Below are 18,694 nucleotides of genomic sequence, written 5' to 3' on the forward strand. Positions count from 1 at the left end.
CCTTGTTCTAGATCGTATTTATGCAGAAAGACTGAAAATTCAAGAGTTTACAAATGTCTATGGAGATTCTCAGTCATCCATATCATGGTTGTCCCAAAAGTGCTTTTTTCAGGAGGCAACTGGACTTTCTTTGAAGACGTTTCGCTTCTCAACCAAGAAGCTTCTTCAGCTCTGACTGGATTCTTCCCAGTCCCCACCATCCAGTCAGAGCTGAAGAAGCTTCTTGGCTGAGAAGCAAAACGTCTTCAAAGTAAAAACAAGAAAGTCCAGTTGCCTCTTGAAAAAAGCAACTTTGGGACAAGAGTTTACAAACTTTTAAGCACCACAGTGAAATCTATAAAATTGCAGGAAGAGGTTATTTTCTCCAGAGGTTGCCTGATTAACCTAGGGAATAGGATAAAAGAGACATCCTTCCCTGAACATACTGGGACTGCCTAAGAGTCACAAAATTCCTGAAGGGTTGATGCGCTGCCTCTATGCTTTACAATACAAATACATTGTCAAAAGAACATAAAAGAAATCTGGGAGCTGCTTTTGTTAAAACACACACACACACACACACACACAAAACCACATTATCTTCCCCACCTTTTGTATAGTCAACAACCGCTTCCAAAGCTGCTACTCGAATATCTACAAAATGGCCATATTCTGCATAAGATTTAAAGACAGCAGGATCGCTTGGAACATGTCCGTTTTTCTGCAGGATCCGAATTGCATTTAAACAGCTGTGAAGGAAAGACACAGGGGAAAAAGAAAACATCTGTAAAATCCAAATTTATAGCCACTGGAAATAAAAGAAACAAAAACATATTTTGGCTTGATCAAAACAAACCGAAGAGTATCATAATTTCTGAACTATGGAAAATTCATTGTAGGTAGTTCTCAGTTTGCAATGGCAATCAGTACCTTGTCACTAAGCAATATGTTAATAAAGCACAGCTGCATTGTTTAGCTTAGCAGTGGTCCTGATTGTTGTCATTAATCAAATCCCACAATCATTAGGCAAGGCAGCTTTCTGCCGGGTTCCTACAACCAAAGTCAATGGGGAAACTGTTGGGAAGTTGCAAGTGCCAGGCTAGCAGGGGAATAAGTGGCTGCTGCGGGGTGGCGAGGGAGCAAGGGGATATTCAGAAATGGAGGACTGTGCACAGAAGTACAAAGCAGGGTGTGAGGAAGTGTGTAAGAGCACAAGTGGCACAAGTCAGGGTATGAGAGGCAGGGTGGGGCTCATGGGTATAACGAGGCGAATAAGAGATGCAGAATGGGTTGGGTGTGCACAAGAAGTGCAGAACATGACAGGTATGCAAGGAGATGTGCAAGAGGTGTGGCCTGGGTTGGGCGCATGTGAGGGCGTGTACGAAAGGCCAGTGTAGTATGAGTGCCAAGAGACTGGGGGGAGAATGCACGGATGGGGAAGACTTACCCCAGCAACTTGCAATCTACCTTCCCTTTTGACTTTCTGGGAACGCCAGCAGGAAAGATTGAAAATAGTGACCAGGTCATCAGGCAGGCTACAACTGGTCATAAGCGTAATCTGCCAATCACCCAGATCCCAATCACATGACCACGGGGGTGCTGGTATAGCCAGAACTCCGAGGACCAACCATAACCAACATTCGTTCAGCGTTGTCCTAGCTTCAAAAAGTTGCGGAATGGTCATAGGTCAATGACTACCTATAATTAATTCTTCAAATTGTGCCTAGTATAATCTTACAGAAGTGTGATGTTAATAAAAAGAAGACTACTGAAACTTATTGAGAAACATAAAAGCAATTTAACATTTTCACAGTGTTATCCAATACAGCATAGACTCATCTATAGTACGAAAAACCTTGTAAACAAATTATGGAAATAACCCTATATCAAGAATCTTAGCACCTGTGGCTTTGTATTTTTCTCTTTTCTCTTTCTGTCCCCAATGCAGGAGATTCCCCTCCTGATTTAAGCTTGTCAAGACACTGGTCTGTGACACAAACAGCATGGACTGAAACTTGTTTTACAACGGTACAGACCTCTACTCTAAAACATCCTTAACCGACTGTCATAAATTGTAACTTTTAGCTTCCCTCCCAGCTTATGTAGAAAATAAAGTTAAAGAACTACTTTTACAAATGTTTTTAATAACGCTTATTGGTTATTATTCTCGAGAGAGTTTTTTTCTGAGAAAAAAAATTCTAGTCACCTATTAAATTTCTGCTTTGTCTCTTGTGCATTTACTGATAAAAATCAGAACATTGTTAAAAGCACCTCGGTGCTTTTAATGATTTGAGTGACTGAATCAAGCGGTACAAAGTTAAGGGGGAGGGAGGGGGGGAATTCATCTAACTTTCTTTCAGATTTAGATTTTCAGAAAACCGTAATATTTCTGTATCCTACCTGACTGTAATTGTGTGTCTGTAACTGGGTAGCAGTTTTTCCATGTTTAAGAATCGGGTGATCTCCTCAAGAATAAGGCGCACATCAGGATTTAAATTGTCCAAAGTCCGGGCTTCATTGTTCACGCTGACTGCAGGAGTTACAGAGTTTGCTAACGCATCAATCAGTTCCGCACGATAATAGTTGTCTGAAAACTAAAGTCAAAGAGTGAAATTTATTAAGATGCAGTGCAGAGTATTACAAAGGAAATCATCTGCAGGACACATTCCATTAAACTGGCTGCTCTAAAATCAAAGAAAGGAGCTATCAGCACAAATAAACCCCAATGTCCAAATTGGATTTATGCACAAAGAAACTGCTTGTGGGGCTGGAACCCAAAGAACTTACTTACTTGTTTTATACCCCTATATCCCTGGAATTGGCTGACACTAAAAATGCATGCAATAGAAAGTCGCAACGATTTTACGCCAACAATAAAATGCAACAAGACAGAGCTTTAAATCAGAGGTCTCCAAACTTGGCAACTTTAAGACTTGTCTTAAAAGTTGTCAAGTTTGAGGACCCCTGCTTTAAATAGTAACACTAGTTCATTTGAACTAGCAGTTACAAAGATAAAACAACCTCAAAGCTTTACAAATAGGAAAGGCGTCAACTAAGGGATATAAAAAAGGAAACCTTTCCCAAAAGAACATTCAATAGGTTTCACACACTGCTTATACAAACACATGCCTACCATCTTTTCAAACTTCTCCAGAAATCTCTAACCTGGACAGTGCAGATCCTGTTTAAATTGTGAACCAATCCTGAAGCTTTCCCACCCCTAAATAATTTGGCTGAAGATTTGGGCACCCCTCCTTATTTTTTCTGTCCTGTATTTACAACTTATTGTTTCTTGCATTCATACCTTTGGCAATGCTCTGCAACATACACAAATACCCAGGAACTTTCCAAAGAACTCCTTTCATTCTTTAAACAACCAAATATTTCATTGCTTTCAATCTTGAATCTAGTCCCCAATTTTAATTCTTGAAGTTATTTAAATATCCTTGACTTTGGACACCAAGTGCCAAAGTCAAGGATATTTTTAGCCATGGAACCCATTGTGGAAACTTCCTAATGTGTAAGTCTAAGAATCAGGTGTTTTGGATCTCAAATCCCTTACTAGTTATCTTTATCATCTACTTGTCCCGTCTTAGTGTCTAAACTTTGTACTTGTCCTATAACATAAAATCAATAGAGCCATGAATTTAAAAAAAAAAGGCTGTTAATTTAGACAACTTACAACCTTGTTTTTTCTGTTGTCATTATACTTGATCAGGTCTAAAATGAACATTAAAACCTCTTTAGGACACAGATTGTGAACATCTCTCAGCAAGGCCATTGCAACTGGCATTGTCTGTGGGGAGAAAAACACAAAACCCTAACTAGTAATTGCTTCAGTTCAAATTTTAGTTAAATCATAAGATTGTACAACTTCATTCCGCCTTCCACATGGTATTCTCTATTTAATTTCACTCCCCAACAGTAAGATTAGTGTTACACAAAATCCCCGAATAAAATTATTCCTGTGGCTCATAGTCCCCCATTCTGAAGAAGCGGAGGTGTGAGACTTCATTTAAAAATTGATTTGCGGCATCAGAGCAGATTCTTCGTTGAGTACACTATTTACCAATAAGTAGCTAGGCAGATGGATTGCTATCTCCTGATAAACAAAATGGTTTTGGAAACGGAAGTTTTGTATACCTTTTATGGCTTTTTTCCTGGTATTTGTTCAATCTGTACAATTGAACATTTGTATTGCTAAATGAAATGTATTAACGAAATTGTACATGGTACAAATATAGCAATATATCCCATCCATACTTCCCAACTGATTAACAGCAGGAAATGATAAAGGCCACTAACCATGCAATTAAGCAGCTATGAGAATATACCAAATTAGACAAGCACAAAAAGATTGGATACAACCACAGACAAGTTGTCCAAACATATCTAATTAAATTTATTTCTGCTTACCTTTGGGCAGACAATTTAATAAATCAACAATTACCATTTTTCCAACGGATATTTTGTTCTTCTTTGCAAAGAAATGTTACAAAGAAACGATGATAACAAATGTATCAAATAACAGCAACTGCTTTTGTTTTTTCCTCATATTATTCAAATCCATTATTGAACCAACCTCAACTGTGGAAAGCTGTTGGGTTTAGAAAATCAAGTAAGATGATAAATTGCTTTTTTTTTTTTTTTACCTTTTGCAGAAAGTAGCTCTGAAAGTTCATGAAGTTATTGGTTTTCACAATATTTGGACAACTTTTACAACAGAACATTCGAGTGAAGAGAGACTTCATGGCTGGTGGTCCTGTCCATGTACTCACCATGAAATTTGCAATCTGTATAATTAGGAGAGAAAAAAAGAAGCCACATTACTAACAACGTTGCAAAGTTTGGTCTATTGCTACCTCTAAGTGCCAACTTCTCTTTTCATCGTATTTTATTTCCAGCTTGTGGGAAAAAGGAAAAAAAATAGAGGTTTCTCTAAATGAATATCCCTTATTGTTTAAAGGGTTTAGCCTTTCAATTAGCATTTTTCATATCTTCCCACTCTCACATTTGCCTGCTAAATGATTCTTATATATCTGACATGGAATCCTTGAACATGATGGGCAGGGAAGCGGGAGAGATTGTGCTGTACATTAAAAGTACTGATATCACAAAGGTGCTTTTTAAAGAGGCAACTGGACTTTCTGAAGACGTTTCGTTTCTGTTCCAAGAAACTTCTTCAGCTCTGACTCCTTGCCATCCAGTCAGAGCTGAAGAAGCTTCTTGGATGAGAAGTGAAACATCTTCCAAGAAAAACCAGAAAGTCCAGGTGCCTCTTGAAAAAGCACCATTGGGACAACCACGACCTGGATGAGTGAGAATCGCCATAGACCTAAAGCACTGATGCATGCAAAAGGTTTTGCATTTATGTATGAAATCACCAAGAATGTGGTAGTCTCAAAGGTGCTTTTTTTCCAAAAGGCAACTGGACTGTTTTTTTCCTTGAGGAAAAAGAAGACATTTCATTTTCATCGAAGAAACTTCATTGTTTCTGGAAGGATGGTGGGGAACTATGGAAGGATTAATTCTGACAAGATTGGGATGGGGCAGTCCAATCTCTTCTTGAAAGTCTCAAGTGATGAAGCTCCCACAACTTCTGAAGGCAAGTTGTTCCACTGATTGATTCCTCTCACTGTCAGAAAATTTCTCCTTATTTCCAGGTTAAATCTCTCCTTGTTCAGTTTCCATCCATTATTCCTTGTCTGGCCTACAAGTGCTATGGGGGGTCTTCTTCTTCTTCCTCTCCTCCTCCTCTTCTTCTTCTCCTTCTTGTTCTTCTCCTCTTCCTCTTCCTTCTTTTCTTCTTGCTCTTCTTCCTCCTCCTCTTCTTCTTCTTCTTGCTCTTCTTCCTCCTCCTCTTCTTCTTCCCTTTCTTCTTCCTCCTCCTCTTCTTCTTCCTTTTCTTCTTCTTCCTCCTCCTCTTCTTCTTCCTCCTCCTCCTCCTCTTCCTCAGAAAAATACAGTCCAGGTGCCTTTTGAAAAAAGCACCTTTGAGACTACTACATTCTTGGTGATTGCCTACATAAACGCAACTCATGGCTGGCAGCTTCTTTGTCATTTCAAATATTGTCACTGAGTAATCTTTTTTTGAACATAATTTGCAAACCAAATCTATGAATACACTACTTAAAGCATGGATAGTTTCTCACCGAAATCTTGGACTTACAATCACTCATTTAGTGACTGTTCAAAGTTACAACAGCACTGAAAAAAGTGATTTATGACCATTTTTCGCACTTAACGACCATTGCAGCATCCCCATAGTCACGTGATCAAAATCTTGGCAGAGTCCCGGGCTCATGTGATCAGCTTTTGTGATTTTCTCACAAGCAAAGTTAATGGGGAAGCCAGATTCACTTAACAACCATGTTATTACATTAACAATTGCAGTGATTAACTTAGCAACTATGGCAAAGTGGGCTCCATTGGGGTCATAAGGCAAGGACTGCCTGTAATGTAAATACATTATAACCTCAGTTGATACTTCAGTCAAGGGCAGAGTTTCTACCTGTGAATCATGTGTCATTGATCATTTCCCACAATCAATATCTGGATGTAATTATTTTCCTCCCATCTATGTTTCAGTAATGCCCTCCCCACTGTACAAAAGCCACATATTCAATCTTGAATATGAAAAGAAGCTAGTCATGGAAGAGGCATCAGCATTACTGATTTCCTCAACATATCCTGCCAATAACCTCAATGAAAATTTCAACCATGCCTCTGCCACCCGGGGAGTTACAAGATCACCCACGAAGAAAGACAATTTGGAATTCAGGATCCTTCCTCCAGTTCCAGATGGAAAACAGACATGGCAGGAAAGCACAGTTAACAGCTGGTCTATTTGCCCCACATTCTGTACCAGGACAACTGTTTTAGCGGCTAGTGAATGACTGAACCCTACCCTATTTGTGAACAGAGGACAGTACTGAACGCAAAAGGATTTCTTTAAGCAAAACCTCACCAAAAAAGGTAGCAAAGTAATCCTTTTACTTAATGACTAAAAGGAGGTTATAGCCAGACAGTTGTGTTAAAGTACCTTCCTCTAGTGGGTCAGCTGGCAAACTTCACTGTCGATTCCTATTGTACCCTAATAGTACATCAGATAGTGATGTTGCCCTTTGTGTTTTAATGCCAGTCAAAAGATGGGTGGATTCCCCTGGCTTTGCTTCCTTTCCAACTAAGGTGTCCTGCCCCTGGTGGAGATTGACTCTGAGGGAGAGGAGGAACAGCCAACAGGGAGTGGAAGGGTGGCTCCAGAAGCTGTGGAGGAGGCTGGGGAAGGGCAGAGGCCGGCTGGGGCAGTCAGAGGAGGACCCAGGCCCATCCCCTCTCTATTCTTTTCTTCTTCTTTTTTTGTAAATTTTATTTGAGTTTTCACAAAGAGAAAAAAAATACAAATAAAACATCTTTTTTGAAAGTAGCGTAATCCCGGGTTACATTTCTTCGTACAGACACAAATTCAGGTTCATGCTCATTTTTATATTCTATTCCATATCTTATTACTATTTTACATTTTCTGCATAGCTTCTCCCCTCTTTTAATTTTCTCAATTTTATTTTAATGATCTCATCTCAATTCAAATCATTGTATTTATATTTTTTGTCTGTCCTGTTTCAATTATCTATTACCTTTTCTCATTAAACAAAATTTCTCCTGTAGTTACTGGTTGGAGTATGACGCCTTTATATCTTTTAAATTTATCCATTTAACTCTTATTTAGGCTTCAATATATACCCTAAAGTTATAACATTCAATATAATACATCCATTCGGATTCTGCTTGGTACATTCTTAAAATACACACTATATTCTTAAAAAAAGAAAAAATATATAAATGTATGTAATTAAAACACCACATTCCATTCCAATTCAATTCTATCATTATTATTAATATTCATTAAAGTCTTAACATCTTTAACATTACTTTCAATTAAATATCATACTTCTATGGGAACAATTATAAGCTTTCCATAATTAATTCCCCCCCTCTTCACTTATATTTTATAAAACATTAACTAATTAAAATGTTCCCGTTCCTTCCTAATTCAATTTTCTCATTTATTTTATTTCACTTATTTTATTAACAAACATTTCACTAAATTACACTAACTATTTTATCCCTCATTTTAATCATACATTGTTTCCAATTTTCTAAAGTTATTTCTATTACTAATATAACAATACAATCTTATGTACCTTTACAGAATCCCTTTTTCAGTTAGATTTTCACCCATTATCTCTAAATAGGTCCTGTTTCTCTATATCTTGCTCTGGTCCTTTGTAACTTCTTTTCCTTTCCTTCTTCCCTCTCTTCTTCTCTCTCCCCTTTTTACCCCCTTGTCTCGCTACCTCTATTTCTCTCTTCTGTATTCCCCTTTTCTGTTGCTTTCCAGTATTATACTTATTATTTTTCTTTTCTTTGGTTGTTTTTTTTAGTCTTAAATTCTCCATTCTCTTTCCCCCCCCTTTCCTTTTTCTTCCCCACATAAAATTGCTTGTTCATTAAAGATGGCTTCTTCTTTGTCCCAGTCTTCTTGTTTTGCAGACGTTTCGTTGTTTCTCATAGTTCCAAATCTCCATATCTAAGAATTGAAAAATGAAGCCAAAAGAACCCTACCCTTCCTGTGCATCTTCTTTGTACTTTTTAAGTTCTATTTTCAATTCATCCAGAAGTGGTACCATTGTATAAATTTTTAAACAACCACCCGATTAATTTTAGTCATTCAAATGTAATAACCAAGAATCCAAAGATCACCAAATAATCCAAATACACGCAAGCTGTTTCTTTTTGCTCTTTTTTTTCACTTTCTCTTCCTGGGGTTACTGTTTAGTTACAAAGTTCCGGTTTGAAGTCTCTTCGGTGATAGACAGAAATCCGCAATCGTGCGCGGTTTCGGTCTGGGCTCGCCGATGGAGCGCCCCAAGCTGGCTGGTTTCGGGGCTAAGCCACCCCGTAGAGGTGGTGAAGAGGGGGGAGACTGCCAGCAGGGTTGAGGAGAGCTGCATCTCTCCTCCTCAGCTGGCCATTACTCCCTTTCCCGAAGGCAGTTGCAGTGGTGGTCAGAAATGGCCACCACAAAGAAGAACTCCACCGGAAAAGAATGTGCAGGAGGAAGATAAGAAGTGAAGTCGGAAGCAGCGAAGGAAAGTGAAAGGGAAAGGTTTGGCTTTTTTCTCTCTTCTTTCTCCTTCCCTATACTGACAACTAAGAGACTTAAATAAGAAATCTGAAAAATCCGCTTTCACATTAATAGGCAATTAAGCTGAAAATAAAACAAAATGCCAAAGGGATAATAAAGATTTCTGGACACTAAAAATTTTCTTTTTCATAAGCAGGAAGGGAGAGAAAAAGAATAAGGGCAGGATCTGGAAGAGGGAGGAGACTGCCTGGAATTAAAAAGAATCTACAGTAAAACTTCAACAAGACTTCTAAAAGATACATTTTAACCATCCCCTCTCCCTTCTAAGGCACGCAGGGAAGAGAGGATAAGGAAGAGACATGGTCTACTTGGGAGGAGAGGGCCTTGATCCTCTTAATGGGCTGCAGCTGTGACAACTGAATAAGAGAACGGACATCTGTATGGGCGAGTGCTGGAAACAAAGCGTGGAAATATCTCTAGTTTATGGTTCCTCTCTAAGTTTTTGGCTGACAATACAAGGCTATGGCAGAGCTGCTGTAGGTGCTGTGGTTGGTAGCCCATGAAGCAGGCAAGAATGGTACCCAGAGATGTCACCAGGAAGGAGAGTCAAAAACGTGAAGAAGACAACCAGGAGATTGTGGCCGCCATCTTGATTTTTTAGATTATTCATGATAGCACTCCTTCTCCAAAAGAAAGAAAGAAAGAAAAAAGTAAAAAGTACTGGCACGTGAAAGAAAAAACTTGCAGTATGGATGGTCTTCATCTTATGACCATAATTGAGCCCAACATTTCTGTTGCTAAGTGAAACAGTTGTTAAGTGAGTTTGGCACCGTTTTTGCCCCCTTTCTTCTTACAGTTGCTAAGTGAATTACTGCAGTTGCTAAGTTAGTAAGATGGTTGTTAAGTGAATCTGGCTTCCCCTGTTGACTCTGCTTGTTACAAAAGGGGATCGTATGACCTCGGGGGATTGCAACCGTCGTAAATACATGCCAGTTGCCAAGCGTCAAAATTTTGATCATGTGGCCACGGTCGCACTGCAACGGTCGTCAGTGTGAAAATGGTTATATACTAATTTCCTAAGTGCCATTGTAACTTGACATGGCCACCAAACCAATGGTTGTTCAGTCTAGGAGTGCTTGTAGAATCAACCTTAACAGTAGCCAATGGTTCCAAAAGGGTCAATGCCAAAATAATTTGATCTCAGAGGCTTCAAATGAAGTGGTAAGATGAGGAACAGGGTATTATAGAAACGTGATAGTGCCAGGGGTGGGCTTCAATTTTTTTAAACTACCGGTTCTGTGGGCGTGGCTTGGTAGGCATGGTGTGGCTTGGTGGGCGTGGCAGGGGAAGGATACTGTAAAATCTCCATTCCCACCCCACTCCTGGGGGAAGGTTACCGCCGGTTCTCCAAACTACTCAAAATTTCCACTACCGGTTCTCCAGAACTGGTCAGAACCTGCTGAATACCACCTCTAGATAGTACTGAATTAAACAAAAGACCATAGAATTTGCTTGGGCACTTCATATTCATCTTTGCTCCAATTTCAGTTAACTAGTGGGCACTTTATATGTACTCAAGCCATAACGTGGATACTTTTTAAACCAAGCATTTTTTAAAAACTTTAAAAATTAAGAATAGCTGATATCTTGCAGAATGATGCAGAAGAACATATACATTTTTTTCTAATTTCTCTCTCTCTGGCCATTTCTTTTTTCTTTTTTTTCTATTTTGACAGTGAGCTGATGCCATCTAGTGGTATTTGAGTATAACAATACCCGGGGGCCTTACATGAAACACTGATCTAATGTATGGTTTTCAAAGTAATGACACATGGGTTAAAAAAAAACCAACAACCCTGGTTTTCTGCAGCTGCATCCCACCTCACCTTTAGCAGGCTGCTCAGACTTAAAAGAACCTGCATTAGTATCTGATAGAGCCAGGTGGCCACTTCTTACCTTTGCAAGACAGAAGCAGGCCATTATCCTCACTCGGTAGAAGCACTGCTCTTGCTCGAGAATATCAGTCAGCGCAAGCCGGGATGCCGGCGTGGGGAACTTCTGAAGAGCCAAAATGGATTCCTCTTGCGCAACCACGTCTCTCTCGTAGCGGAGTTGGTATTGCCACATGAAGTCCGTCTGTTCAAATTCTACCTTCCTCAAAACGGACATATCTGGATCTATTCTTATCCATAGTAAAGGGGAATCGGCACTGGGAGAAGAGGATCAAAACTTAGGTCAGGGCAGCAAACTAATTGAATAATATCATATTTTTTTTCTTGATTGTGGCATCTCTGATATTTTCACCATGAAAATTGGTAGCCCATTCAGGATAGTGAGTTCTGTGCTTAATAAATCTTTTATCTGGAACACAATTTTTAGTGCAAAGAACACTGCAACTCTACAATCGATATACCTGAAAATAATCTCAAGCAAACATAGAAGAAAAATTCTATATTGTCTCATTCCAGTTCCTACTGATTGCTTGGTGTATTATATGGCGTCAAATTTTTCCAATATGAGCTCTCTGGAGAGTAACAAAGAAACTACTCACTCTGGTCATTCACAATATAAACTAAGTCATAACTTCATACACAAATTTTGGGGCTGTCATAATTCAAGTATACAATTTGGCAACTGAGGAACAGCTCATGACTTACATATTTTTCCTCCTCTCTCTCAGGCTTTCTTCTTTATATTCTGGTTTTCCAGTACCTATGGATTGCCGTGACATTGAAACTAACAAGCTACAATTCGACTCTTTAACTTTTAAATCATGCTTTGCAAATACACTTAAAAATGCTGTTTAGAAGTTTCAGCTTGCTAATTCCAGAGTCATACAAAATAGGGTTAACAAAAACTAAGATCAGAAAGGATCGCGCACAACACTGAAGTGTGATTTTAAAAAATATTACTGAGCAATTTCTCTCCCTCTGCGCCAAACAATACTTTTAGGGTATTAATTTTATAAAATAGGAAAGGTTATACATTTCATATGGCAGGCTTATTATTCCCTGCTTCTTAGGTTATTATATGAAGATGTTTAGGGAGGTAATTATTTCATGCCACATAACAAAATTCAACAAAGTTCCTAGACATTTTGAACACCTCAATTTCTATTTCTGTGAGCACCATTACAAAACAGTTCCTGGTCCTCCAAACTACAGAGTATTCCAAAGTTTCTGTATTCTGAACACTCCCTTCAATAGAGGTGTCAGAATGTATAATCAGAGGAAGGAAAAGTCCCTGCACTAATGATTATGAGCCTCAGTGGCTCAGTGGTTAGAGTGCAGTACTGCAGGCTACTTCTGCTGATTGCCGGCTGCCTGCAGTTTGGCCATTCAAATCTTACCAGGCTCAAGGTTGACTTAGCCTTCCATCCTTCCGAGGTGGGTAAAATGAGGACTCAAATTATTGGGGGCAAGATGCTAACTCTGTAAACTGCTTAGAGAGGGCTGTAAAGCACTGTGAAGTGGTATATAAGTCTAAGTGCTATTGCTATTGCTAGTAGTACTATTTTTTGATATTTGGATCAATTGCAATAGCAATAGCACTTAGACTTATATACGGCTTCAGAATGCTTTTTACAGCCCTCTCTAAATGGTTTATAGAGTCAGCCTATTGACCCCGACAATCTGGGTCCTCATTTTACCCACCTCGGAAGGATGGAAAACTGAGTCAACCTTGAGCCAGTGAGACTTGAACTGCTGGCAACCAGCAGTCAGCAGAAGTAGCTTGCAGTACTGCATTCTAGCCACTGCACCACCACAGCTCAATATTATGTATTTGAAAATGCTGTATGGAGAAGATTTCCAAAAGCTTTGTACCTTTCATAAGTTTACTTACTCCATGGCAGAAAGATCCATGTCCACTTCCTCTCCATTCATCAAAGGAATTTTTTTCTTCTTATTGCTGCATAAAAACCAAGGGATGCATAGTAAAATCATACTTTTGTCTTTTTCTTTGGTGTAAAAAAAAAGTAGCAGTCATGGTTACACAAAGGAAAGAGCAGCTTATGATTAATCAAACAGGGTATTCTGATATATTTTTGCCGATTCTTATTTCTGTGGCAATTGTTTATTTTTTCTCCCTACTTCCTTGTATAGTTGCCTTTTTTTTTTTTTTTTTTTTTAGCTTTAATTAGGCTGCAAATAGTTCATACTAGTTTATACTGTCTGGATACCCAGAATACTGTTTTATAACCTTTTGATCTCCGAAAGGGAGACAGAAGTGCATATTAGTGACCAACACCTTCTTACAACTAAGATTCTTTGAGTTGTTAAGAGTAGCTGAGTGGAGTATATACAATAGAGCCTCGTGTCGTGACCGTAATCCATTCCCAGACTCTGGTTGTGACCCAATTTGGTTGTGTCCGGAAGCACGACTGACTGTGCATTCACACAGTAAAAAAAAAAAATGGCACCGAAGAGGAAATCAACGCAGAAAGGGAATCTTTTTGCAGTGATTTTGTTTGCCACCTGATTCAAATTGGGTGGATTTTTTGTCAGGCACCCGATTTGGTCGCAAACAGGAGCGGTCGCGACCCGAGGTTCCACTGTATATATATATCCTGCTGAAACAATGTCAGAAGACCCAGATCAAACTGTAGACATCAAAACGTTCATGTTTGTATTCCTCACGCGAAGACTAGTTTTTCATACTGCCCTGTTGATACTGGACAAGGCGGCATCAGCGGTTTTGAGACTTTTGATCAAACGTGCCTAACAACAACAAAATCATTAAAAGCAATTTATGGCAGTCACTTCAGATAGGCATTTTATAAGGAAATTCCATAGGTGGTAAGTAAAAACCCTACCGTCTGCTCTTTGAATGACAGGGTATATCATGTTTGAGGCTGTTTTCTTCTATTTGAAGCGTGTGGTTGAAAGACCCATCGAGCTCCTGCACTGTCACTTTGAGGGGACCCTTGAAAAAGATGTATCATTATCAAGCACCAGCAGTCATAATGATCTATGATAGTCTGAGTTGCTTTTTGCACTGATACCCTCCTCACCTTCACAGAGGAGGCTGAAGAAACTGACTCTGTCATTGTCACTTAAGCGTGCGTTAAAGATAAACAGAGGTTTGAATATGACCATGTTTACTGCGCAATACTGAATCCCCTATTTAATATATTTACCCTGTCAGCTATTTCTTGCTGAAGAAAACTTTTATTATTTTACATATTAGCCCCATTATTTTACATATCAAAAGGCAGGCTTTTAACTCATATTTTTTTTACATTCAAAACATACATGAAATGACCAGAGGTTAAATGAATTCAACATTTACACCTACATTTTTATTTCGGTACTGACCAAGGTTTAGCTGAAGGTAACTGAAAGAATTATATTTCAAATTTTATTTACAGCCAAAAGGTCCAAAAAGAAATTACAGATAAATCTTAAACTTGGCATTAGATAAAACAGCTTAACAAGTAAAATCCAAATGAGGGAAAGTATGTAAAAAATTTACTTGCAGATAAAAATCCTAAGACTGCAGTGCCCAGATTTTTAACTATGGCTATAAAAACGGGATTTTTAGTAACAGATCAATGAGTTGCAGTTTTATTTATTAGCTGTTTTACTTGTAAAAACGTTTTATCTAATACCAAGTGTTAGATTATATTTGTAACTTGCTTTTGGGCCTCTAGGCTATAAATAAAATTAAAAGCATTATATAAAACCTGGATAAAATCCAGTGTAACACACGCAGCATTCTTCTCATGCAAATAAAAGTTCAACTGAGGTTTTTTTCCTTGTTCCCTGAACCAGGGGTCCCCAACCCCAGGGCTGCAGAATGGAGGAACGCCAAGAACTAAGCCGTGTGAGTGAAGCCCCATCCGTGCATGCACAAGATCTAAGCAGCACATGAAACCACAAACACCCCCCGAAAAACCATCTTCCACAGAATTGGTCCCTGGCGCTGTAAAGATTGGGGGCCGCTGCACTAATATGTCCTTGGCCTACACACATTCATTCAGGATTGTTCAAAATTATGGTGGCACTGAAAAAATGGACACATGGCAGATCCTTAAGACCATCACAGCAAACCACGGACATCTGATTACCACTTGTGACCTTCCTGCCAGCTTTCCACAAGCAAAGTTAATGGGAAAGCTGGCAGGGTAGGTCTCATGTCACCTTGGTTACGTCACTCTTGTTTTTTTCCTCACCACCAGCACTCCCCACTGGCCAGAGGTGGTATTCAGCAGGTTCTGACCAGTTCTGGAGAACTGGTAGTGGAAATTTGGAGTAGTTCAATGAACCGGCAAATGCCACCTGACTGGCCCAGTCCCCATCTATTCTCTGACATCCGAGTCCCAGCTGATCGGCTGGGTCTTCTCTTGTTTCCCTGCACAGGAGAAAGGAGCTGGAAAGCAGGTTAGTGGGGTGGGGAGGGAATGGGGATTTTGCAGTAACCTTACCCCAGGAGAGGGGAGGGAATGCCCCGCCCATCAAACCACACCCACCAAGCAACACCCACAGAACCGGTAGTAAAAAAATTTGAATCCCACCACTGCCACTGGCCCTCCCAAGTTCTCACCACCCCACCTACACACACACACACACACACACACACACATACTGCATGGCATCCCTGCATGCCTTACTTGGGATTTCCACCTTTTCCTGTTTAACAACCCACTTATCCAGAGTTTATGGCAGCAACCGGGGCTGCCGAGACTGTCATCGCTACATGATCATGTCACATAGCATCACATTTTACAACCATGTTATTTGGTGACAACAAGCACGGTTCCAATTGCTGTCATAAGGCAAGGACAACCTGTATCCTTGATTCTAGAGCATACCTGGAGTGGTGCTATAGAAAAGAAAGTGAAAATATTTCACAGGATGGGGGGGAAAAAAGGATATAGGCTTAGATCTTAATAAATGAAAATAATACTCAACTTTCATTAACAAGAGATGAAAGAAGCATTTAAATTAAATGGGGGCCATGATTCTGCAGAAAGGGTTCAGGCTAATAAAATAACTACTAAATTTAATAGAAGTTAACTTAATACAAAAGGAACTATAATGCAATATTTAACTATTTGGAGAGATTTATTAAGGAAAAAATGGTCAAAAAGTAAACTTACCACATATTTCTGTGTCCCAGGAGAGGTATAGTCTTGCTTTATCTCTAATTCGAGTACATTTCGTTTTCGATTAAATGCAAAACTGCCATAAAATTTGACCACACTGCTTTGATCTCTGCAAAAACTCAATAGGAAAGAATAACCCTGGTCTCTTAAGCTTCCAGACTTCACTGCAATGCACAAGTTTTGCTTATTTAGGGTTTGAAAGGGCTGGTCTTCCCTGATGAATGTGTCAATCATAATCCCAAATTATGAAAACCCATTTTTGCATGCAGACATCTTTGCATTTCAAATGCTAAGTTCTTGTATGAAATCTGAATCTGAGCAGTCCAGTTGTAGGTTAATAAAGAAAAGCTAGTTACCATGTACAAGTAGTCCTTGGTTAATTGGGACCAGAATGTCTGTCGCTAAGTGATGCGACTACAAAGTGTGGCATTATATGACCACGAACACTTAATGACAATAATAATGATCAGAACTAGACACAAGAACAGTTTTTTTCCGAACGCCATCATTCTACTAAACAAATAATTCCCTCAACACTGTCAAACTATTTACTAAGTCTGCGTTACTATTACTATTAATCCTTCCTTTCACCCATCTCCACCCAATTATGACTGTATGACTCCAACCTTGTTGCCTGTATCCTTACGGTTTTTATTGGCTGTTTCCTAGTATGATTTGATCATCCTAGTAGATTATTATTAAGTGTTGTACCTTATGATTCTTGACGAATGTATCTTTTCTTTTGTGAACACCGAGAGCATATGCACCAAGACAAACTCCTTGTGTGTCCAAGCACACTTGGCCAATAAAGAATTCTATCTATCTAATTCCAGCACTTCCAGTTACCATATTTTTTTTTGAAAAATTAAGTGTGATGTCATGTAGATATCACTAGTGACTCCCTGCTGGCTTCCCTATTGATTTGGCTTGTGTGAAGCTGGCAAGGCAGGTTGCAAATCACAATCACATGACCACAGGATACTGTGATGTCATAACTGCAAGCTGGTCACCAAGAGGCCAGACTGAGATCACATGACCGAGGAGACCCTATAACAGCAGCAACTAGAGGTAGTCCTCAACTTACAACCACAACTGAACCCAACATTTCTGTTGTGAGGTGAGATATTCGTTAAGTGAGTTTTGCCCCATTTTACGATCTTTCTAGCCACAGTTGCCGAGCAAATCATTGCAGTTGTTAAGTTAGTAACCCAGTTGTTAAGTTAATCTGGCTTCCCCATTGCACGTGAGGTTGCAAAAGTTGTTCATGTGACCCTGAGACACTGCAACCATCATGAATACGAGCCAGTTGCCAAACATTCAAATTTTGATCACATGACCATGGGGTTGCTGCAATGGTCGTGTGAAAAATGGTCATATGTCACTTTTTTCAGGGCTGTTGTAACTTTGAACGGTCACTAAACAGATTGTTCTAAGCCGAGAACTTACAAGGACCAATCTTAAGCAGCATTTGCTCATTGTCCTTGTAACAGTCGCTGAACAGCTGGTCATTAATCAAGGACCTGTAATTACATGCCACTTTCTTCAAGTGCAGATCTTCACATACGGTGAGCCGTTCTCTCCCTCACCTCTTTCCCACAGAACAAAGTGTTTCAAAGTGTTTCTGCTCTACATAATACTTAAATATTCTAGAACAAACTTTAAATGAAACCACTGTCTTTCTAGACTGTTGATTCCAGAAAGCATTCTATCAACAGAAAAGTTGCATCTGGGTGCAAATCATCCAAAGGAAAAAATCAGGCAAATAAGATGAATTGTAGAACTGGCTCGTCGTATCATTTTGCAAATTTCATTACATTTTGGAGACCTCCCAGGAGTGTTTAGAAAATTAGGCTTGATTAAAAATAATGGACTAATTAATGACAATCTTTGCTGACTCCAGATAATATACTCATAAAATAAACTGAACTGAATTTGCTTCAGTTTGGAAATATCCTTCGAGTACAAGATTTTGAACTGGTTTTGCAACAAAAGTTCAGGATAAGCAATGCACACAAAGGGAAGTGTATACATTCCTTAACAAAGGAATTATCATTTTCAGAATTTCTCTAATCACCTTCTGTGGTTTCAGGAAAGGATAAATCAAGGTATACAACAGTTTGGGTGACGTTTCATCATTTCTATACATGATGAAAACGTGAACTGTGCATAAGATGCCCAGAATAATCTTCAGTAATTAATGCCTTCCAGGTGTTTTAGATCCCATTTCCCATCAACCCCAAATACAGGTCACCTTTATACCGTTACAACTTGTTTAGCAATTGCAATCTAGTCCAGAGACTTGGTTGTTAAGTAAAATGGTCATTAAGTGAACACATGATCAAGAGAAAGGGAGGGAGAGAAAGAGAGAGGAGGGAGACAGAAAGAGAGGGAGGGGGGGAGAGAGGAGGGAGAGAGAAGGAGGGAGAGAGGGGGATAGGGGAGGAGGGAGGGAGAGCGAGGGAGAG

At 39.3% G+C, this 18,694-nt stretch overlaps 1 protein-coding gene across 4 annotated transcripts in view; it reads right to left on the reverse strand.

The window, feature by feature from the left end:
* Positions 1 to 18,694, reverse strand: part of TAF2 (TATA-box binding protein associated factor 2) — a 62,802-nt gene that overhangs the window by 23,052 nt on the left and 21,056 nt on the right. For 2 of the 4 annotated variants that reach the window (XM_087962130.1, XM_087962128.1), the window contains exons 13-20: positions 16,224 to 16,338; positions 13,938 to 14,047; positions 12,968 to 13,033; positions 11,081 to 11,333; positions 4,632 to 4,772; positions 3,665 to 3,775; positions 2,380 to 2,573; positions 589 to 728 (exon numbers count right to left, since the gene is read on the reverse strand). In XM_087962130.1, coding sequence (XP_087818256.1) covers positions 589 to 728; positions 2,380 to 2,573; positions 3,665 to 3,775; positions 4,632 to 4,772; positions 11,081 to 11,333; positions 12,968 to 13,033; positions 13,938 to 14,047; positions 16,224 to 16,338 — 1,130 coding nt within the window. Of the gene's footprint in view, positions 1 to 588; positions 729 to 2,379; positions 2,574 to 3,661; positions 3,776 to 4,631; positions 4,773 to 11,080; positions 11,334 to 12,967; positions 13,034 to 13,937; positions 14,048 to 16,223; positions 16,339 to 18,694 lie in introns of all 4 variants that reach the window. The other 2 variants (XM_087962129.1, XM_087962127.1) reach the window with 1 other exon arrangement.

Source organism: Notechis scutatus, chromosome 3 (genome assembly GCF_049901735.1).
Source record: "Notechis scutatus isolate UNSWTSFEM ecotype Mainland chromosome 3, rNotScu1.2, whole genome shotgun sequence".
Classification (NCBI taxonomy): domain Eukaryota; kingdom Metazoa; phylum Chordata; class Lepidosauria; order Squamata; family Elapidae; genus Notechis; species Notechis scutatus.